This window comes from Clarias gariepinus, chromosome 11 (genome assembly GCF_024256425.1).
Source record: "Clarias gariepinus isolate MV-2021 ecotype Netherlands chromosome 11, CGAR_prim_01v2, whole genome shotgun sequence".
Lineage (NCBI taxonomy): Eukaryota > Metazoa > Chordata > Actinopteri > Siluriformes > Clariidae > Clarias > Clarias gariepinus.
Window position 1 is genome coordinate 4,952,501 of NC_071110.1, and position 24,881 is coordinate 4,977,381.

At 36.9% G+C, this 24,881-nt stretch overlaps 1 protein-coding gene across 1 annotated transcript in view; it reads left to right on the forward strand.

Moving 5' to 3' along the window:
- The window catches only part of LOC128532726 (WSC domain-containing protein 1), a 39,631-nt gene that overhangs the window by 2,309 nt on the left and 12,441 nt on the right, over window positions 1-24,881 (forward strand). The window contains exons 2-4 of the mRNA XM_053506826.1: window positions 13,069-13,644; window positions 14,307-14,421; window positions 23,845-24,029. Of these exons, the coding sequence (XP_053362801.1) occupies window positions 13,239-13,644; window positions 14,307-14,421; window positions 23,845-24,029 (706 nt within the window). The 5' untranslated portion in view covers window positions 13,069-13,238. The remainder of the gene's footprint in view (window positions 1-13,068; window positions 13,645-14,306; window positions 14,422-23,844; window positions 24,030-24,881) is intronic.

A 24,881-nucleotide genomic window follows, 5' to 3' on the forward strand; every position in this document is an offset into this window, starting at 1 on the left:
GAAAGGCTTTATGCGAATGAGCTCATTTGTATGAGTGCTGTTTTTTTCCAAAAAAAATACATTCATTGAATAGTGTCAATGAGTCACTTTTAAGTGCCGCACTGTGCGGTGTTAATCACGAGTGATTTCTCACAGTTGTCCCTATAAAGTAAGCCCCGAATGCATGAGAAGAAATGATACGAAGAAAGCAGTGACTAACACTAAACTCAACATATACAATGATTTTGTTTGATTTACTATCGATGTTTACTAAAATGTACTATTTTTATTTACTGTTTGTTCAAGTCAAACCAGGACTTTTGATTGCACAGAAAAACAAACAAAAGTTATGATAGTAAAAACATTCCCTTTATTTCACTATATAATCCCCTGCTACACTAATACACTTATCCCAGTGAAAAAGAAAAAAACAATACAATAGTTGCACTCAAACAAATTGCACTAGGTCCAACAGATTGCACAAGGTTAATATTTGATTGATTGCAGTTAAAAAAGTTATTGCACAGTTACTATTGCAATGAAGGGCACAATAATTGAGCACAACAATGAATTGAGTAATATTGCACACAATTTTAAATGATGTTATTGCACCATTATTATTGTTATTATATGTTATTAGAGAACACCAATTAGCCTACGCGCGGGGATAATTTTTTTTTTAAGCCTTGTTGGTAGCCAAGCACTAGTGAAACACTGGGATAAGTGCATTAGTGTAGCCGGGGGTTATATAGGGAAAAAAAAAGAGTCAGAACTGTCAGAACTGTGTTCTGTTATTCTGCACAGTTAAAAGCCCAAGTTTGACTTGAACATCTCTTGTAGAGATTTTTTAATTTGGACATACGTTTCAATTAGTGTCTGTGTTATTAATGTCATTAATTTGAGTTCCCTCTAAAACTCAGAAGACGCTTTCTTTCCATTTTTGTTTTTTATTCTCACAGCTAAGCAAGCAGATGCTAAAAATTTCCACTGAGTATGCAGTGCAATTGAATTATAATCATATCTACGCACAGCCTCATTTGTTTGTGTGCGCGCGCGCATATGTGTGCAAGCCGAGATGCGTCCTTTTGCAGGTGTGTTTGTAGCTCTCTCTCATTATCCTGCGCAGCCACTGCTGCACCACTTCTCCCAGCTTCGCACAGACTCCCGTTCGAATTTAGTGCTCAATAAAGCCACGGTGTTTGCCGTCATTTTAGCAGGAATTTATCGAGCGGGTTTTAGTTGTCGTGGCTTGTTTACGATCGTGCAGTAAATCTGTAAAATGCAAATGCAGCTCAAGCAACACAAAGTATAAATAAGTGAATGCAGACAAATCCCCCAAAAAAGGACAATCCGTTGCCTTTCACTCTCAGTGTGCCTTAAAGGGGCTGTAAATGTCGGCTTTGACCCGGTGAAGTGGAGCGCGTTTGATATGGGTCAGGTGTGAGGGCTGTGTTTACTCTTCTGCACATAAACAGCTGTACACTTCACTCTGAATGTAGACCTTTGAGATAGAAAATGGCTCACTGTAGTACAGAAATCGTAACATCTGGCGAAGGGCACTGATATGAGGATACTAAATGTAACAGGATCTAAAATCTAGCAATAACTTTCCAAGGTCTCATTGATGGAGTAAGAAGAAATGTGCAAACTATTAATTATTAGGCTTAATTATTGACATTTGCATAATGGTGCACTATACATTTAAGTATACGGAGACCTGACCATGACCGTATGTTCTTGCTGAACATTGCATTCCAAATTTACTCCTGGTTTGGTTTTATAATGCACTCCACTTCACTCTTCTGGGGAGGCTTCCTACTACATTTTGAAGCATGGCTGCTGGGATTCCTGTTCTTTCTTCTACAAGAGCACTAGTAAACTCAGAAACTGATATCAGGATGTTGAGGAAGCTCCCGGTCCAGTTCGTCCCAAAGGTAGTTGAGTTCAGTCAGGTCTTTGTGCAGCATTATCAAGTTCTTCTACCTCATGTCTCCCCGAAGCTTTGTGCAAAAGGGAATTGTTATGCTGCAAGAAGGTTTGGGTTTTGTAATTCCAGTGAAGGTAAATTGTACATCATTTTCCAGCATGCAGATCCTTTGTATACAATTGTGTTGCTCCAACTTTGTAAGCAAAAGTTTGGAAAAATTACCAGGTACTGGTAGTCCCGACTTACAAACGTTATGAACAGACCATGGTTCTACTTTCAGTTCAATCGCAGATCACAATATTTTCAGTGTGTAAGTGAATGTATAAAATGTCTTAAGTCAGGTATATTGTATATGTGTGCGTGTTTTGGTGCGGGAGAAATAAGTCGTCCTCACCGGTTTCAATTAATCAGTCCTGTAAATCTGTCCTTCTTGTGGATAATTATAATTTCGAAAAATGCTTAACAAAACAGAGTTCACAGTCCAATACAGTGGAAAACAGCTTCGAAAACGATCCCGGAATCCCCCGCGTGATTTAAATTCGAATAAGACTCAATTTATCTGACTTAAGAACAAATTGGACTTATGGACATGCTCTGAGAACAGAACTCATTCGTAAGTTGCAGACTACCTGTGTGTGTCATGTGTCCACAAACTTTTGACAACATAGTGTATGTTAGCCTATAATTGGAAAAAATAGAACTTCCCGAATTTTGTATAGTTTAAAGAATTTAAAGTTGTGCATTGTTTTTCACAACTTTGTTTAAGTTATTTAAGGTTTGATTAGCATTGAGATTATTGGTAATTGCCATGGTACGGATTCCTGTCACATGACTTGAACTCGAGTTAGCTCCCTAAGAGAGTAGCCTTACCTCTTGAACATCTCTGCTCTTTGCAACAATGAAAGAGTTGCACCATGTAGAACTTCAAATTTTGTTAGGCAACTGAAGTTGAATCCCAGGAGAGAGACATAACATGTAGGAATAGATGTGTTTTGTGTAAGAGGATATATTAAACCGTAACTCGTAAAATTAAAATAAAATATTAAATTTTAATAGGCATAGTTTGTCTCTCAAGTACCCCTAGAATTGTCTTGAGTAAAAAAATTGCCAAGATAGAGATCTCTATAAATGTATTATGCTAATTATTGGCTCTAAGTTATACCAAAGATCAAATTAGATTTGTTTAGGACTTGAAACTTTGGGAGTCAGATCTAGACTGCCACGCTTGAACTTCAGTACTCTTGATCTCCAGTTCACAGCATACACACATGACTGAAATGAACTGCACTCCCAACTTCTACACAATCACCTGACTATCTACTAAACACACCGAGCATCATTTACTAGACCCACCATAAATAAGAACTTTACAACACAAAGACCACAAAAATGTTTTCATACTGGTCATTAACAAGCCTTTCTCGTATCATTGACCTTCTAGCCTTATGTTTCTGTATCCTTATTCTCACTTATTCCAGTTTATTTCCCATTAAAATTTGCCTGACCCTTGCCTAAATAACAGCTCTGGGCATTGCTATCATATTGTGTATCCTTTCCCTAGTATGTTCATTAACTTCTCCTTACCTACACTGGCATCCGTAACAGAAACTTTAAAGATTTATTAGTCTTGATTATTGGTCAACCTGTATGTTTTTTTCTATGGCTGATGTCTGTGGTGATCTTTTCTGATGGATGATATAGGATATCGTTTTTTTCTTTATTTATTATAATTTCTTTTGCCAAAATGCTTGGCCGATTTTATTTTTTATTATATATAAAATACAGTTTATTAGTAATATATGATACACAAAATTGCATAACTTAAATAAACTTAAAATATTTAAGACAGTGATTATTACAAAAAATATACAAGGTTAGTATTTTCTTATTGTTTTTTTATACTATAATTCTATTATTCCAAATGCATATTATAATCCAATACTATTCTGCGCTTGCTAGCCCGACAGACACCTAACAGCTCTCTTCAGTAACCACCCAGGAAGCAGCTCTTTTAGTTTCAGATGGCAGCACAGTACAACTAAAATAAAAACTGTAAAAACGCTAGGCTGTATAAAAAGAGCTGCACAAACTCTCAGAGACGTCACCCATAGGTTTTCTGAAGAGCAGTTTTGAATCATTGAGAGCTTATCTGTCGCCATCTTGGCAGAAGCTGACCTCGCCTTAACAACGAATAATCTATAAATGAACAAATGGGAGGTATAAATGTAGTAGTCTAGTATAATCTAGTGCGGTTAGCTTTAGAGTAGGGTAGTAGAGAAGTTAAAATTCTATGATTCCAAAATGTGGCTATCGTTAATTTGTATGCTAATGCGTTTAATTGAACTGCATCATCCATGCCCTACTCCTACATTTCTAGTGCAAGAAACTCTACACAAATTTCAGTTAGCTGGTAAGCTAAAGTGATGAATAGCAGAACAGCTACTGTAACAGTTTGCAATGGATCGGTCATGCAAATTTGTCATGACTCTAATCCTGCATAATGTTTTTGGCTGAATATAATTTAAACTGATGAGTTACATAAAATTAACCCTCTTACAGTTGTTACATGTTAATTATTATTAATTGTATACAAATTTTAACATGGAGTCTATGGGGATTGACTTACTTTTTGAGCCCCCCTAGTGGACAGTTGAGGAACAGCATGTTTTGGCATTTCCGTTAGCTTAATTTTTTCAGAATTGGAGGTTGGGCCTGGATAAAACATAAATATGGTCATAATCTACAAAATATTATAGTTGCAACTGAAAAATCTAAGCTAACGAGTGCATTTAACTAGCACCTAATATTAGCTAGCATTTTTACAACAGAGATGCTAGTGCTTCAAAACTAAACATCTTTAGATTATTAAAATAGGTCATCTTTAAAGTATTGAGATAAATATTACAAGTAATGTCACGTTTCCTTCCAGACATACAGTATGTTATTTAGGAACTAAGAAAAGGTCCTGCACGTATTGTATATTGTATTAAACAACCTACCTCATTCCACTCTCAATAACAAGTTGCACACATGTATATAACCTTCTTAACTGCAACATCAAAACCATGGTATACAATATGTTCCTTTATGGCAATTATTAATAATCATCACACTCATTCTACATGAAATTATTATTTACATATGCATACTATTTTATCATACTATACTGTATATCTTCCTTCATTGCACTCAGTCTATATAACACCTTCTGTATATATACAGTATAACCCTTTACAAATGTATGTGTACAGTTTACATATGCAAATTGTTCATCATAGTATACAATATCTTCCTTATTGCATACACCTAAACTCATTGCATTTATTGTACATAACTCTTTCTCTGCATACTGTTTACATATGCAATTTCTTTATCATAGTATACAATACCTTCCTTATTGCACCACCTATAATTATTTGCTCATTTCCACTCATTGTATTTACCTCCCTCACTGTATACTGTTTACACATGCAAATTATTCTGCACTTTAAAAACGCACTTCTGGTTAGATGCTAACTGTTTTGTGTTGCCTTGTACCTGCATGTAGTGACAATAAAGTTGAATCTAATCTTATCTAATCTAATCAAGAAAAACACCTGCCTGTTAATTATTATTAAATATGGCAAATATTGACCCAGTCAATCTGTCTATCTCTAATCTTGGGATCTGAATGCCAAGACTTAAAACTTACTTTGAATTGCAAAGCCTTGGGCTTTTGTCTATAATTAAAGACTAAATAATAACTTCCAAGATAAGGAACCACACGTATATATAAACCATGACCATAATGATTTGTTGTTTTGTCATGGTTTGTAATGGCGCAGTTCCTGTATTCTGTGAGTCTTATCTTGCAGTACTTGGACTGAAGTTAAATGATGATCCTTCCATTGCTTTAAATGTGTTTTAAATAGAAAAAGCCTATAGCTAACGGATAAATGCAAAGCCGCCTGTTTTAATCTGAAAACTTTTGTTTAAATAACAATGGAGGCCAATTTTCTCGAGTTTAAAGAGACAGAATGGGGTCACCATATGTCCTCTGTCACCTCTCGTCTGTTTGTCCCCATGGCGAGATGCAAAGTGGAGCAAAGAAAGTGTTCATTGTTTTAGATGTCCAGGTAAGTTTTTACAAAGCATGTCTCCTTAAAAAAGAAAAGAAAAAAAAAAGGACTAACTACAGAAAGGATTTGATGCCGAGCTCCTTAACAATATGCAATTAGAGGTGCAGTTTGTCCTGTCGAGACATATAATAGGTTTACACGGAAGACACCGGTTGATGAGAACGCATCTTTATTTAAAAGACGCTGCTTTTACTGAGCAGTGAATTTTCATAGATTCCATTTTAAACACTTGGAAGTAAGCCTAAATTGGCGTAGATGAGTGCTTGGTCAGCTTGTTGTTCAAACTGTGCGAATGTTTTCCTTACAGGAAAGCATGTTATGTGAGATTAATTACTCCACAAATCAATATGATGCATTAAAAGAGTGGCTGCGTGTGAAGGACACAGAGCTTTTCAGTTATGCTTTTAATGGATATTTGTGCAAGTCGCCCTAAATGAAGTAAATGTAACTGATAGTTAGCAAAATACATAATTTATTGATCTAATTGTTATTATGTATTTCTTTGTTGATTGATTTTTCATTCAGTAAGCACTTTATCTGGGTCAGGGTCACAATGGATCCAGAGTCCACCTTTTGAACATTGGGCGGAAAATTAACCACAATAAAAATATTTTACTGGTATGTTTTTGGGATGTGGGAGGAAACCAGAGAACCCCGAGGAACCCACATAGGAAAACAGGAAACTGCAGACAGACGGTAATGAGCCGTAGGATCGAACCCAGGGCCCGGGAGCTGTAATCCGGCAGCACTATCATTTACCCAGTAAACCAATAATAGTGTATGCCTACAGTACAAAGTGGAGAATAATGCAGTTATTTAGAGAGACGATCGAGCTGTGATGAAGAATGTATCCAGTAATTATAATATCTAATGAAATAAGTAACTTTCTAATCTAGGCCATAGTTTAATTAACGTCACTAGCAACCCCTATGGCTCATTTTGATAGAAATGGGTCTGTGTATGTGGAAGAAGCAGCTCGTTTATAATTCCAAGCAGCCCTCGCTTCCTGAACACCTGGATTTATGCAGCTGCATAGAGAGACGCTGTCTGAAACGGAACGCTGGCTTTTTCAACCTGAGTGGGTTTTCGAAGCCATTGAGCGACAGATTGGAGTATGGGATTAAAGCTTTCAAGTCGGATACCACACCCTAATCGGCTTGCCTTTTATTCCTTTCCTTATATCAGGATAAAAGTGAACCTGTTGAAAAGCAGTCTAAGGATTCTTGATTTTAGAAAATATAAACTAAAATGTATTAAATGTGCAACTGAGCCTGTCGGTCATATGCAAGTTTGCCTATTAGCATTGTTTAAAATTATGAGAACACACACACATTGCTCAAAAATAATAATTTATTATTATTAATCAATTAATAATTAATTTTAATTTATTTTAGGTAAAATGACTTTTATTTATTGTTGTTAAAATTTATGATAACTTGCTATATAAGAACAGTACTATTAAACTTTTAATTACCTTTTTCCCTACAGATAAAAAACATTTCCAAAAATAATTTTGGACTTATGCAGCTTTTACAAATAAATAATTGTAAAATGTGCCTTATTAACATAAACCATATATATATATACTGTATACACACTACCGTTCAAAAGTTTTAGAACACTTTCTAACTCCATGATGGTTCATGATTTTGATTTCTTTCTACATTGTAAAGGAATGCTGAAGGGATCCAAAAAATGCATTAATCTCCTTTGAACAGTTAATGGTGAGATGTTTCTGCTACTTCTGCTCTGTAAAGACTTCATAACGCCTCTAATCTGAGGTGCTGTTATTGTAATTGGTCATTTTTCAGGCAGGGGTAGGTTTTGGTCTCGCCCTCCTGGGACGGCCTTCATGAGAGCCAGTTTCATTATGGTGCTTGACGGATTTTGCAAATGCACTTGACAATACTGTTCTTGCAAGAACTGTTACAGAAAGGCTGACCTCTGTGTCTTAAACTAACAACTAACTGTTGTTTTTATTGTTGTTACATAATTACCTAATTCCATATGTGTTATTTTATAGTTTTGAAATCCCCAGTATTGTTGTAGAATGTAGAAAATAAATCACTAAACAAAAACAAAGAAATTTTCATGTGATCTAAAACTTTTGAACGTTGGTGTGTGTGTGTGTGTGTGTGTGTATATATATATATATATATATATTTATTTATTTATTTATTGTTCAACTTGCAAATCCAACTTAAGTGTACATTTTTCTTACATTTTTTTTTTTTTTCACATTTAACAATAATTTTTTCCCTTAAACTGATCTAGGTACTTTCGTTAAAAATGGATCCTCCATTTTCACCCTCCTTTTATTATTATTTTAGTTCTAATAAGAATGTACACAAGTCATTAGTTATGCCTTTTATTTGGTGAATCCAAAAAAAAATCAAAGCATGACAAGAATTTGCAACTGACAAAGACACATATATATACACATGCTGATGTTCAGTACAACAGCACTCCCACTCATGTGATATCGCTTTTATACAACAGTTCTACAAAAAGCAGATTATAATTTGTTTGTTTATTTAACCAGTTACTTTGCTCCACCAGCACATATTCTTCTGCGACTGGCAGAACTAACCATGACCGGTGACTGGCAGAGTAATTAACAGGGTAAAAATAGTTTTAAATTTGTACTATCGGCCCAAAAGATGAGGAAAATAACAATTGAGGTTGTGGACAGTCCTGAAAAATTTATGAAATATTTTCACTGATTTTGCTTTAGAATATCATCTAACTTCCGAGTTTGGTGAAATGGTAAAGCCAGTGCGCTATGTAGGGTGTAAAATCCCCTGTACCACACACCAAGCAGTGCCCCTGATCAGGGGTTAAAGAGGGATTTGGGATTCAACCTTGTGTTAGAAGCCCGTTAGCTTTGTTGGAATTCTTGCTGAAAGTGTAGGTGTGATGGTTTTGAATGTGGTTTTGGCAGGCAGCTGCTCCCACCTCGTTCCAGTACTGCGGACAGTAATGCTGAGACCAACAGTGTAATTGACGGTTGATAGAACATCTGTGATGCGGAGTGATACATATACTGTAGTTGGATGTCTATTATGCTATTATGCGCTTGTGAAATGCCTCGCATACAATCAGATTACTCAGTCAGGAGAGAACTAGAACAGAAAACCACGACACAAACACATGGTATTCTCTGACTTGGGATTTACAGCACTGGGGAGAAAATGTGTTATTGTTGCTGCATTAATGCCAAAGTTGATATCTGCTTAGATAATGTGTTAAATAATGCAGTTAAAGGAACCCTAATGTAAAGTGTAACCTACTGACTTAAATCAGAAATGAATATTTTTTTTAATATGGAAAGTAAAGATTAAAAAACAAAAGTGCTGCACTTTGTTCCTGTAATTTCTCTGTTTAACCTTTAAGTAATTCAAGCTAAACTAGCCTCTGGCTACAGTTACATTTAATCTTTAACTTTTAAAACAAGTCAAATATAAAGTTACTCAACTAACAAAAAGAACTTTGTATGAGATTTTAGGCTTCGATATTGTGCAGACTGGTGTTTTTTATAAATTGCATTCTGTCTCAATCTCATCTCAACCTTAAAAAAAGTTTCATTTCCCTTTGTGAGGCTTGTCTGTTTTTTTTTTTTTTTTTTTTTTAATGTGTAACCAAGTTTTGTTTTTCTTTGGACTAGAAATAATGCACTTATAAAAGTACTAAGAAATGCAGCGTAAGGACATTTTCATTCTGAAATGAAAAATGCTAGCTGACATGATGATGTGAAGGTTTCTGCATATTAGTGTTTTTTTTTTTTTTTTTTTCTTTAATTATAACATTCAAGAAATAGAGTCTGGTGAGGGAACAACTCCCTATGGACGTTCCACGATATTAAATGTAACTTACAAAATAAAAGAGATAAAAGGATTACATTTTGTTTGTTAATAAATAAAATTCAATTATTGTAATAAGTAGCAAATTGCTCTGGTGTATGAACATTTCTGGATGCTGTATTATTGGAAAACAATTACGTCTGAGGCAGTAACTTATCACACCAAATATAATGCTCCAAAAAGTGTGCAGTCTACCATTTTATGGCATACAGGCTGTTCCAGTCTTTATTACTGAAAGAATTGAGTAATCAGGAGCTACAGAATGCTTCATAAAGAAAGAAATCCAGCAGCCACCAGTCACTCACTCTGCACCGGCTGTGGAATAATGAGGCTCCGAGCTGATTGACATTCTCAGCAGGATCTCGTCGATGGTTTCCCCTGGTGCTGGCAAAAAATGCCCGCTGCTGCATCCTCTGCCTTTATGCAGATCTGGGCCACTCGCCAAAACTGGGTCCAGGACAAGGGACAAGAGGTTATAGGGACAAAAGCAGGGGATTAGTTAGCGGAACTGGCTTTTTAAACAGCGCTGTGGAGATGCGGATTTTGCCTGGGGAAGATTTTCAATCACTGTCTTAAAATAAAAACAGGAAAAAAATTCCCCCCAGAACGAGTGGCATATTTATCTTTATAATTAAGATGCGAGTCATATAAAAGTTGACTTTTTTTAGTGAATGGTTTTCTATATTATCCTATAATGCTGTTAAACTGCCGGATCATATCGGTGCAGTGGGATTTAGCCCTTGCTTCGGCGCTTTACCAGTACTCGAACCATCTGCGTCGAATCAAAGTTATATGTAATGTTCATTATTATAGACCTTATAGATATTATAGATATATAGATCACTATTTACAGTTTTAGAGTCCGAGCTTCACTGTATGCATACCGGGATGCCATGTTCAATGTTTGCATTAACATCTTCAATACTTCTACACGTCCACAATATTTCTCACTACTATGGAAAACTGGCAGGAGTACGGCCCGCCCGCAAACTTCAATTAGCCTCTTTACACTTTGTGAATAAACAAGCTTATGCTGTTTGTTGGTGCTCACGGCCAAACCTGATTGTTTCCAGTGGATACAGGTCATCTTCAGAACTAGTGATGTCTTCAGGACTAACGGATTCAGGTACGCTTGATCCTAAACTCCAGTATGTTTACACTGTTCATGGCTTACTGTGCCTGAGCATGGATGAGCGTGCTCAATATGTCGTCTCGAGCACAGTACAGTGCACATGATAACCAATCTTACCTAAATATGGATGTGGACGTGACATCATCAGCACCGTCTCATAAATGGCACGAATGTTGAGAGAGGGGAAAGGCAAGCATTGGCACTGGGGCATGGTATGAATCAATCGTCATTAGTGTGTCAGCAGCTTAAGATCTTCATACCAAAGTCGACTTGAGTATAAAGACCTCTTAAGGAGTCTTGAGTTACACACCGATGACCTGAGGGCTAGTCCGCATCCCATTGGGTCACCGCCTTATCATATATATGTTGAAGTCGTATTAAATGTGACATTTTTTTCTTTCCCTCCTAGAAATTACTGTATAAAACACAAACCAACAACAAATAGCATCCCAGTATTTCTGCGTGAATGTACCGAGTGTATCCGAGTGAATGTGTCTTTGTGAAAAGCTTGGATGACGAAGAGCATGCGTGGAATGTGGGACGAATAAGGTTCCCAGGCATTTTGTATGAAGTGGCGTGCTTTGATTTTTACATCCTGCACTCCAGATTAAACCCACATTCATATTCACAGGCAGCCGACTGATTATCCTGTTAACGCTTAAAAATTATTCATAACAGGGCGCGGTTTGTGTTTGCCTCCACCGAGGTCTCGGCAGATGGATTTCAAATGAAACGGGCCGAGCGAGTTGTGCAAAGCTCAGCTCTGGCGACTGGCAGGAGTACGGCCCGCCCGCAAACTTCAATTAGCCTCTTTACACTTTGTTTTTTTCAGAGTTCATAAGCACGAATCAGCATTTTCCTTTGGAGTGGAAATAATAGGCTGATCAAGTAGTGAGAATTGCTGCGCAAGTATGTTTGTGAAATGAAAAATACCATCTGACGAATCACTTTCTCAGTGTCTGGCCCGGCTCCGGTTATGTATTGTAAATAGTATGATATAAAGATAATTTACATTTTTCTCTTAAATTCATTTATTACTTTGAAGTCTTATAATATTATGGAACATCAACTTTCCATCAACATGTCTTTTCTTAAGAGCAATGTTGATAGTCCTAGGACACCTCCATAAGCAATTCATAAGACCATATATTAACCCACATAAAAGCTAATTCCAGAAAATATTAGGCTACTTTTGCAATAGTACTTGTCAGTTTTTATGAAAGAGGATTCGGGCCACCATAAAAAGATAATTAGTTCTGCTTTTAATTTCAGAATTGTGCCTTTAATCTTAGAATTCTCAGGCTTAGGTTAAAAAAAAAAACATTTTTAGGATGAAAGTCAAGTCAGAATTCTGAGATTAAAGTCTGAAATTTAGGAAAAAAAGCAGAAAAAATTTTTATGGTGTTTGTGATATCCTTTCAAATACCAGATTTTTTTCTAGAGATATGATTTTACACCACATGTACAATTTTTGTTGTAGGAAAATATTCAACGTTCAATTGTTCACTTCTCATTCTTCACCATGCCACACCGTTGTTCATTATTTCTCACAACAGCATGATTAATTCCTTGCAATAAGTCTCATAAGGAATAAAACCTATGACAAAATATACTGTAGACACTTGCACTATTTATTACTATTCGTTAATATTACATTCATATATTAAATTTAGTTTATGGATTTGAGAACGGAAGCTTCACAGAAAAGAAAGGGTTTATGTAGGTTTTATGTAGCGCTATAAACACCATCTTTCGATTAAATCCTGGAAAGTAATAGAGACCCAATTCGGCTGTGTTAGGTTGACACCAGTGGGCTGTATCTGTGTCAGATAAGGGTATAAAGAAGGAGAGGGAAGAGGAGTAGAGGTGTCAGCTCAGCCGAGAAGACTTCCCATGTCTTTAATGGAGACATATAACCAGTGAGACCCTCCGCACACCTGATCCATAATTTCCCCTCTGCTTTCCAACCTTCCTTTTCTTTATCACCCAGGATACAATAAAGAGAACAATGTGCCGCGGCCTGTATCTTACTGTGTTCTATTTTCACTTCAGGCTCACCGAGGTTTTCTCTGCGTCTAAGGACGACAACAAGCAATGGAGCACGCTTTCTTACTGAAATACTACGCGACTGAGCGTAACAGAATCCGAGTCATGAGGATGTAAATAGCTTTTCCTGAAGGAAGTATTAAAGGTTGCGATGACATTCTGCACCTGAGGCAAAAATGGCCAAGCCTTTCTACAGACTTCAGCGCTTCTTGCGGCGGACTCAGTTGTTTTTCCTCTTCCTGGGCGTGGCCTACATCATGGCAGGTAGTGTCCTGTTGCTGCAGAGATCAGGACTGGTGGTTTCTCAGCGAGGTAGCCTGCTCCCTCCACCCTCGCTGCCTTCACCCCCACGAGCACTCGAGGCTCCTGCTCTCAGGACCGGGCATGGCATGGTGGCTTCACGGTTGGGTAGAAAAACCTACCAGGTTGGTGAGCCAGATGATGGCAGAGAAGCACAATGGCTCGTAACACGTAACCAAGAGATCCGGCATCTTCGGCGGCGTTGGTTCCATAGCCTGATGTCCGAACAGGAGGCGAACAGGGTTGAGCGGGTGACTCCGAAGAGGAAAGTCAGGCACAAAGGTACGTTTGGATCGATGTTGGGATCTTTTTAATTACTGATTACACTCCATACAATCAAAACTATCTTTAAATCATAAAGTAGCATTCAGACAAGAAAGCTATTAGACCTGGGAATCTAGTTAGTTCTGAAAAACCTTGCTCTTCTGATGAGTCGGTCTGAGTTAATTTACTTTTATATTTAACTCAGTACTTAAGGAGGCAGTAATTTATACAGATTATGACTTCAATTAGACGTACCGATTTATTAATAGTTGTGAAACCGCCTAGATTCATATTAACAACTTAAAAGAAAGTAATGCAAAACAATAAGACTATTTAATTGAAACAAAAGTCTCCATAAAAATAGGAAAAGTAAGTGTGTGTTTATGGTAGCCGATGTGGCTGAGCTGCGTTACTGGAATATTTATTGCAATCTTTGTTTTACCTCCATTCCATGTAAGCAAGTGTTGTTAATACAAAATCCAAAACCATGGGTAATTTATGACTGATTTTTAGTTCATAAATCAACGTACACAAATAGAGAGGAACTCAGTGTTACATTTGACATTGATCCTTAATTAATTCTGTTTACTTATTTAAGCAAGCTTATAAATAATAACAAAAGAACTGCAAAATTATTGCGGAAAAGATATGCATCATCAATGCTTGTGTCTTCTATCAAGGAACCTACATCGGATGTTTTATGGACGATGCTAAGGACCGAACCCTGAAGGGAATGGTGTTCTACGATTTCCGCAAAATGACCAGCACTCTATGTCAAGACACATGCACAGAGAGGTACCCAAAGTTTTTACACATTTCTGTATTCCATTTTGATCATAGGTTCCGTTCATATTGATTTAATGGATTAAATTCTAAAAAAAAAAAAAAAAAAGCAGTTAACTGATTGATGATTAATCATTAATATACCTCTAGCAGACTTATTCTCTGGGTTCCTTTTAAACACTTTTCTCATTTACTAATGCACCAGGCTTTTTCATAGCCCTGAGGTGCTTTCTGCATTTTATAGAAAAGTAAAAAGAAAAACAAGAAAAGAACAAAACAGTGTGAGTTAAAGTTGGAATTAGTCTTGTTAATAAGTGGATATAAGAAGGGTCAGTACTTTGTAAAGCTCTGAGACTGTATTGTGTTAGCCAGTTTCGCTAGCAACCCCATATTTCTGTCTGAGCAGCAACAAAACATCATTTCAGCCAAAATAAGGTGTTTTAGAGCTTGCTAAATATCTGGTCTGAGATATTACATTGTCCAATTTCAGTACAGCGACGATGACATTTGAAAACCTTGGGATTTAGAACAGGGCCGTTTAGAGAGGCTCAGCTCGGGGGGTAAGTGAGCATGTGTGTTCGGTGTTTTTAAAGTCTGCAGTGATGGAGCCAACACCTGCTTTAGCTCATCAGCCTGGAGTTAACTGATCACCAGGGAGACGCGGCGAGGTGACGCGAGGGAGGATTGCCCTTGCTTATTAGCCCACAATATGTCAGGGCTCACTTTGTTGACATTTGCAGTCGCATCGTGGGATAGATATATAGAAAGTTAAGCAGCACGAAACCTGATTTGTAGATTTTCATTTTGTTTTGGCTGACTTTTCTCATGCTGACATTTAAGATGGCTTCCAGCATGGAAATCAGATTCGATTTAGAAGCTGAATGAGTGCAGGACAGCCCAATTTTATCCAATTAATTTATACACTTTTTAAAATTTATTTTAGTCATTCTCGTGTTCCTATCTAACTGCTAATGATAATATAATTCTTTAGCTCTTAAGAAGGGCTAGGTTGGCATTTAGCAGTTAGTAGTTAACAACTTCATGCTAACAGCTACTTTAGCCTCTTTAGCTCTATAGAAGTATTAAGTTCATAAGCTCTAAAGAGGGCAAGGTAAGCAGTTAGCTTCTAAGCGGTAATGGCTAAACTAGCCATCTTCAGCTCTCGGTTAATATTTATGTTGCTAAATATTGTTAACGTAAATTGTTTTTCTTACATAAATTTTGTTCTATTATTATATAAGTCATCAGAAATGTAGGAGGAAAAAAGATGGAAAACGTGTCAAATGCTTGAAGCATTTACGGTTCCTGCATTCAGATATTCTAGGAAAATGCACTTCGTCAAAGAGGCAAATGATTTTAAAGCTACAGATGCTGAAACAGTTTGTTTGAAAAAGTAGTGAAACTGATTGAAATCCAAGGAGCCGGATGTAGGAAGAGCAATCATGCATGATCTGAGTAGTATTTCAGCTGAGACATTTTAAAGACCTAACCTTTCATACCACACCTTTAATATTGACATATACTGTAATTTAAGTCCTAAACTATACTTCAACAAAATTTCAAACTGAGTGCCGTCAAATCTCAAACATCTACGTCAAATCTCATTTAAATTAACCTCCAGTCACTAAGAAATTTGTTGGGACTGGCCTAAAAGGTATTGGAACAAAATTGCAGTCTATAGACTTACTGTTATGCAGCATAAATAATTCATACGCGGAAAAAATGCATTAACAGTTGTTACAGTACATTTTATGCATTATCTAGAATTCAGCGGTTAGTGTCAAGGCTTAGTTTGGTACATAAACACTATGTTCACTTTGAAGAAATCGTCAGTCTGGGATTTAATCCAGCGGGATACATTTGCTTTGGCTAAATGTCATTTTTAAAGTAAAGCATGAGTTTTATGCATGCATAAGCAGTAAGCAGTTTGTATAAAACAGTTCGCGCACCTGGCCTGAGTCAGTGTTGCAGTACTTTAGGAATTAATGAGCTCTAACAAGAGTGAAAAAAACAACAACAGACAGTTCACACACCACCTGTAAGGGCCGATTCATCAAGTTCACTCAGCTGAATAATTCAGATCAGCAGCCGTGGCATATACGAGTTGCCATTTTTTACAAAGTCAGGTACAACGGTTGGCATATCATTAGGGCAAAATGAATAAACAAATAAATGTTACATGATAATATGATATAAATCGTTTTTTTTTTTGTTTGTTTTAGACTACATGACCAAATGTTTGTGGACACCTGGTCATGTTAGAAGTGTTAGAAGCTTCTATAAGAGTTGCAGTTTAGGATAAAGCTGTGGTAAAGTTGAGATCTGTGTAGGACATTCGTGTTCTTCAGCTTCAGGCCTTGTTCACACGGGCGTTAAGTTTTTGTATAAAGAATGTGCTCTGAACGTCCTAGACGTTTATGTTGCGTTTTGTAGTGGCGCTTGATTGACTTCTACACCGGCGTTGGTTTGTCTCTGTCTAACGTCAGCCTGCAGCCCAAATTGTAGTTTGTGTGTTAACCTCTACCGCCGCTACCAGGTTCACTCTCTGACTGCACAACGTCGGATTTAAGGAAGTTTTTTTTTGTGGTATATGAAGAAATGCGAAAATTTTCGCGTAAGTTTTTCAGCAATTAATTTTTTATATTTTGCCTTTTTCCGCATTTCCCTATGTATAGCAAGTAGGATCATGGGATATATCCGGTCCTCCGAAGCGTAAAATGAACGAGCAGAAAGCGAACTAGAAACGGTTTCCTTGCGTTCATTGGGTTTTGAACGGCAAGAAAAAGCTGCATGCAACGTTTTTTTAATGCCGTATAAACGCGCAGCCGGACAAACACACGTCACCAAAGCCCGTGTGAACACTCTCATTGACTCCTATGTGTAGAAAACACTCGCCGCTTGATCTGCGCTCACCAGACGCTACGAACGCAAAAAAAACGCTCGATTTTAACGCCTGTGTGAACAAGGCCTCAGTCTTAACATTAGCTCGCCTTGTTCAAGTGGTGATGTTGTCATGCTGGAACAGGTTTGAGCCTCTTCCAGTTCCATTAAAGGTTTTTTTTTTTTTAAAGCAAAAGCGTGCAAAAATATACTAGCTTTGTTTGCTTTAAAGTGCAGTTTGAAAAAGAGTCATATTTTGTATGTGACCCATCATATCAAGTCACAGGTTGATATCTTCAGAATTATCCGAATTGAGTTTTAATCCAAAACATTGCTTTAAGCACTTTAATGAACACAATCCAAGCTGGTTTCTCCACTCTGAAATCCATCCTGCTGGCAAATAAATGTTAGGGGTAACATTGAAATCCTGGTGTCAAAATCCGGCTGAGGGTCCCGTTCTTGTTACCACTTCAAGCAATCTTTGCTTAATTTTAAAAATAGGATTTGGACTGTGATTTCCCAGGCCCTCTTTGTAATACTGCAACCAGCCAGCAACCAGACATGATACAACAATAAACTTGGTATCAAATGGGTCATATATTGGCATGACTGTTATGTGTCCACAAAGTTATGTTCATTTAGTAAATTTATTTATTTTATTTCATTTTATTTTTTACTTTGAATTACAAGAGGCATTTTATATTTTTACCAGGCTCTTTTTATGAAGTTTTATTTTAGAACAATAAATAAATAAATAATCATAGTGTTTAGCTTTGACTGTTGTCTATGTCTAAAATACAATAAATGAATAATTTTATGTATATACTGTAGAATAACCTTTCACCTTCCACAAGCTCCCACAAGTTTTCACACTTTGGTCTCATCATGTCTTAGGGTTTTTCCTTGCTGCTGTAGTTACCTTTGGCTTGTTCATTCAATTCAATTTTATTTTATTTGTGTAGTGCTTTTAACAACTGACATTGTCGCAAAGCAGCTTTACGTTTGCTTTAAGTTTGTGTCAGATGTGAACGTAGTATCAATCAAATCTACACATACCAGTTGACCGTAATACTCTACATCCATGAGTCCCCCGGATCTGCTCCTTTACCCAAGGGAAATCTATTTACAAAACTTCTTGGCTAAATAATAAGATTTTATGGACTTAAACACTGAGACTGTGTCTGAGTCCTGAACATTAATTGGAAGACTGTTCTATAACTTTGGGGCTTTAAAAGAAAAAGCTCCGCCCCCTGCTGTAGTTTTTATAACACATGGTACTGACAAGCAGCCTGCATCCTTTGATCGAAGTAGGCGTGGTAGACCGTAAGACACAAGCATATGAGTGAAATTAGTTCACTTTCTTTAAGGGGAGTAAAGTATTCTAGGTTCTGATGTGATGTAATTAGTTCAGTTGATAACTCTGGGAGATTACTGGTAAAGCTCTGTGTGGTAGTTGATGTGAATGTATGTTTAATGTGGTAGCGTGACGCTGTGCGTACATTATTACTTAAATCGGGACAAGATAGTGATCTAAAGTAACTGTAGTAGACTGTGAAATTATGATTATATTTCTTTTACCTAATCCGAAGGATATTATTAAATCTAAAGTGTGACCTGCTTTATGAGCGGGTCCTACTACATACTGATTTACTCCTAGTATGGACATAAAGGCTGTTTTCAGGGTCTGCATTCTCAAAATGAATATTAACACTTGTCTCCAGAAATTACCACTTTGTCTACAGAGACGACAAGGTTTGAGAGGAAATCTGCAAATCCATAAAGAAATTTAGAGTACGGCCCTGGAAGTCTGTAAATGATGATAATTGGTGGAATCGACTGAGCTGACTTCATATTTGTAGCTACACTTTTTATGTTACTATAGAGAACTTTAAATGCATTAAATTTGAGTCCAACTTATTTTTCGACAAAAGACAGATTATCATTATAAATAAATGTGACGGCTCATCCTCTACCAGTTAGCCGAGGCTGGTGTATGTAGCTGTATCTAGAAGGTCAGGATTCAGAATCCAAAACGACTTCATGAGAGTGACTTTTTTTTTTTTTAAGTGTCATGAAAATAAAATGTCATTTATCTCAAAGTCAAGTTTTAGCAAACTATCATCGTTTACCCAAAAAACAAACCAGAGATCACTAGCTGAATGACATCATTTTTTAATGTGGTAGATATCTGTGTTTTTGTAAATTAATGATTTGTTTAAAATGATGTTGCTGTGATCGATATTAACTTTATTGGAAAAAGAAAGAACAAGTTTTCGCGAGTTTTCTGTCTGCCATCGAATTGTTCATTTACAAGAATAAAGCCAGACAAGGATCAGTTTAGGTTGCTATAGGAATGTATCGACGACACTTATCGACCTGAGGATGAGGAAACAGTTGCTCAGTCTAATTTCCACTGCACATTCTGACAGTGCTGGACCAGACAGGGATATCAGAGATGTCACAGACTAACTTTTTACACCGCGTTCACTGACACGCGTCTCAGTTCCCATGAATGATGCGAGAGGCTTGTTGATGTGTGCACAGAGATTGCTACGCGTGTGGATTCGTCGGCCAGGTGGCGTCCTACAGACAGCTGCCGCGACAAAAAGATGCTTTGGGCTGCACTCCATACTAGAGAGAACCAGCGAGACAGATGTTTAGTGCAGCAAGCTGGCCGTTAACCAACTGTTAACCCTCTCCAGACTCCAGGCTTGCGGAGAGAAATAAAGGTTGATGCGCTGTAAAAGAGCATCGCTAATCAGCCTCGGATAGCAGGGCTCTAGACCGGGTCAAGAAACAGTGTGAGTTGTATCACTGTGTACATATGTTATTTATTCGGGTCTGCCAAACTCAAAGGAGGAATGATGCAGAATTAATACCACGGTATAGTATAATTTAGAGGCGGTGGTGGCTTAGTGTGTTAAGGCTCTGAGTTACTGATTGGAAGGTCGGCGGTTCGAGCCCCATTTCTGCCAGGTTGCCGCTGTTGGGCCCTTGAGCAAGGCCCCCAACCCTGCCTGATCCGAGGGTGCCGTATAATGGCGGACTCTCCGCTCTGCCTACTAGCAAAAAAATTAATTAAAAAGGTAGAGTATGTGAAGAATAAAGAATTTTACTGTGCAGTAGTGTATATGTGAGAAATAAAGCCTTAACTTAATTCAGTTGTGTTCTGTTTGATCAGTACACAAGCACTAACAGAATTTATAATTATAATTAACACCACAAATACTTATAAATTAATCTATTTCATTATGTTATGTCTATTCAATATATCATTTCCAAATCAAATTGGCCAAAAGTATGTGGACGACCGACCATCACACATCCAGATGTTGTCCTTTGTCCCTGAACTTTTCATTCCAAGCTTGTTCCTGCAACAGCTGTCCGATTTCCGTTAGATATTGAAGTGTGGCAGTGGGGATCCAGTTCGTTCAGCTACAGGAGCATTATTGAGCTTATGCACTAATGTCGGGATGTTAAAGAGGCTCTAATTCCGGTTCATCCAGAAGGTATTCACTTGGGTTGAGTTTAGTCCGGGCTCGGTGCTCTGGACTTTCAAGTTCTTCCACTACCACTTTAACACACCATGAACTGAACTGAATACTGTTCCATAGAACCAAATGTATGTTTCATCTGGATGTGACAATCAGGTGTCCAAATATTTTTTGTTCAAACTGTATAATTAGAATGAAGAATACAGTATGCTTATAAGGTATAATTTGTGTCATCTTTAAGAGAAGGAAAATGATTCCAGGTCACAGCCCAAAACAGTGCTAATGTGAACTATGTAGGTACTTTTGGAAAGTACCACACATTTGGAAACACAGTATTATATAGAAAATCTTTGCTTTTGGTATAATACTAGGGGCTGAACTTTCACACAGGGGTCGGTTATTACAGTATCAGTGTTCAAAACCTAATCAACTGTCAGTCATCCCAGATTTCTATATCAATTTGCGCCCTCTTTTTTTTTCAGAGGACTCATATTGGTGGACGAAAAGCCTCAAAGCATAGACGTATTAGTGTATGAATTTACCTAATTTTTAATGTAATATTTTTAGCTAAAATATAAACGAATCTGCAAAATGCATCTCGCTTTCAACCTAAACAGTATACAGCATTTTATCAGCGTTAAGGATGTGGCATTAAATGGATAAACTTTTATGAGAGAGCACGGGTTTTCTACAAGATCCGTAAATTTTACAGACGCTCACAGAAATCATTACACTTGTACCATAAAAAAGAGTGAAAGTAGTGCAGATTTCAATGTTAGTTTTTGGATTAAATGATTTCGGATAAACTGATCTTAAGGATGTGACATAAATCATCACTCCTTGCTGACATTTTTGTTTTTTCTGGTGCATTGCTCTCTCTCTCTCTCTCTCTCTCTCTCTTTCTTTGTAATTTTCATAATTTTTGTGCTTCTTTGTGTATTTTGACACGCAGCATTGAACTGTTTATTTGTAAATTAAATGGTAAAGTCCAATTCTGAGCATCAAATATACAAAAGCACCCTTGTTTGTTTATTTATTTATTTATTTATTTATTCATTATTGTTAGGAAATAAAAGTTCATAGCAGGTTATGTTAAAATGCCTCTTGTAATGAAAATAATAATAATAATAATAATAATAATAATAAATTAAGTAATTAAATATAGCAACTGTACAGTAGTATTATGGTTATGGCTTTTCCCCCATTGTATGGTTAACCTTTCGTGGCCTCGCTCATAGCAGAGTACTGTTATGTTAAAATACAATTTGTTTGGCAGGTTGGCAAGTCTGTTTATTAGGATAATTTAAATATTATTTCTGTCATGTAAAGATTTGGAAGAAATAAACACAAATAATGGATATTCAGTATGCTCATTATTTTCACCAAGAATATGTTTTCCACACTGTAGATGTGATAGCAAATGTTATTCCTTCAATTCCACTTGAACAGTGGCCAGTATGTATGGTGGAAAAAAAAAAATTCCGTGATTTTTTTAGATGTAATTTTTTATTTACAGTTTATATGTTTGTGTTTGAGGTGGTAAAATGTTGTCATGTGCTCTAAATGATTGACACATTGGCAGGCACAATCTTTTATAATATTGCTAAGTTTGTTTAGAATTATAACAAAATCAACATTATACAGTTAAACCTTGGATTATGAGCATAATTCATTCCGGAAGCATGCTTGTATATCAAAGCGAATTTGTCCCAAAAGAAACAATGAAAACTCAGATGATTCATTCCACAACCCAAAAATATTCATATAAATACAATTAATATATAAAGTATTATATTAATACAAAATATAAAGTAAAAATAAAACAATTAACCTGCACTTTATCTTTGAAAAGAGTCGTAGCTGTAGTGATTGAGACCAGCGGGAGAACAGGAGGACGAGGGGGCTACTAAGTAGGATAACCTTTACACACACACACACACTAACGGAATCATTGCTTTTTGACAGTCAGTCAGAGACTCTGGAAACTGGAATCTTTAACAGGGAACCTCTCTAATGACACTTACTTTTGCCTCCTTTGGAGTCCAATTAAAAATTCTTTTTTTTTTTCCCGGAGGCCGTTATTGCAGTACAGTTACTAAAGAACAGTCCATACACTTGGACACAAAGTGCAGACCCGTGCTCACAGTGTAATAGTAAACAGCAGAGGCGCGCTTGAATGTTGAGTATACGAGTAACGCACGCGCACTGAGACACTGAAGTCGCTCAAGAGAAGAACCATTGGCTCGCTTGGGATCACATAATGCTCGGCAGACAAAGAGTATACGTATTACAGTATTCGTATTTCAAGACCTTGCTCATTTATCAAGTTAAAATTGATTTTACAAATTTGGCTTGTCTTGCAAAATGCTCGCAGACCGAGTTACTCACAATACAAGGTTTAACTGTATATTACAATACACATCCAATCAGCACATAGGTATCATGATAATATCATATCAGGTGGACCCTGGTCATTCCTATCCCTAGTAGCAATAGAAAAAAGTGAATCAAAGAATCAAAGTTGCTATTTATATCCATTTCTACTTTAGTTATAGTAACTGATAATGGATTGTACAGTAAATCTACTTTGGACAAACCTTTGGAGCCTTATTAATGGATGGGCGTAACTATAGACATCAGTGCCAGTACAGTGGATGGAAATTAGTCTCTACACTAAAATGCTTTTGAAATACTCCAGATATAAAACATAATTTTTTAAAATCTTATTTGATAATTTTCTCTGAATTAAAGTTAGTAATGGTGGACACAATCATTGTATTGTTTTTACTATGGTTATTTTATTATATTAGTATGTAATAAAGGCATTTATACATACACATATACTATTACTGATATTAATATTAATAAGGCAGCTATATTTTTAGCTATATTTCAAGGCAAGTGTGTGATGCTAAACTACTAAGCTGTAGCCTTGTCAATTCATTGCAAAAACAAAAGAAGCAAATCTCAGACACTAAACATGATTAATTACATATCAGGAGAAACAGTTGGGAGGATGAAAAAGGGTGGATTTTCATTTATCTGTTGCTCATTTACACAGCGGGTACCAGTACGCAGGCCTGGAGTACGGGTCCGAGTGTTACTGCGGCAACCGCATCGCTGGAGCTCGGATGAAAGAAGAGGAGTGTAACCTGGACTGTAAAGGAGAGAAAGGGTCTCTCTGTGGGGGCGTGGCCCGGCTGTCTGTCTACAAAGTGGAGGAGGTTCTTCCTGGCCAGAGGAAATGTGAGTGTGAGACTAAATGTTCGTCATTACCGCTCCTTTCTAAGGTCTTTTTTTTCAAGTATCCAGATGAGATGATCTGTATGCATAAGAGGTCTCTTTGGGGAGTCTGAATTTAATCAAAAAGTTACATCAATACATCAGGATCACAGAAATATGTACAGTGGGGCAAAAATGTATTGAGTCAGCCACCAATTGTGCAAGTTTTCCCACTTAAAAAGATGAGACAGGCCTGTAATTTTCAACTATGAGAGACAAAATAAGAAAAAAGAAATACAGAAAATCACATTGTAAATTTTTTAAAGAATTTATTTGCAAATTATGGTGGAAAATAAGTATTTGGTCAATAACAAAATTTTATCTCAATACTTTATATACCGTTTGTTGGCAATGACAGAGGTCAAATGTTTTCTGTAAGTCTTCACAAGGTTTTCACACACTGTTGCTGGTATTTTGGCCTGTTCCTCCATGCAGATCTCCTCTAGAGCAGTAATGTCTTGGGGCTGTCGCTGGGCGACACGGACTTTCAACTCCCTCCAAAGATTTTCTATGGGGTTGAGATCTGGCCACTCCAGGACCTTGACATGCTTCTTACAAAGCCACTCCTTTGTTGCCCAGACAGTGTGTTTGGGATCATTATCATGCTGAAAGACGCAGCCACGTTTCATCTTCAATGCCCTTGCTGATGAAAGGAGGTTTTCACTCAAAATCTCACGATACATGGCCACATTCATTCTTACCTTTACATGGATTAGTTGTCCTGGTCCTTTTTCAGAAAAACAGCCCCAAAGCATGATGTTTCCACCCCCATGCTTCATAGTAGGTATGGTGTTCTTTGGATGCAACTCAGCATTT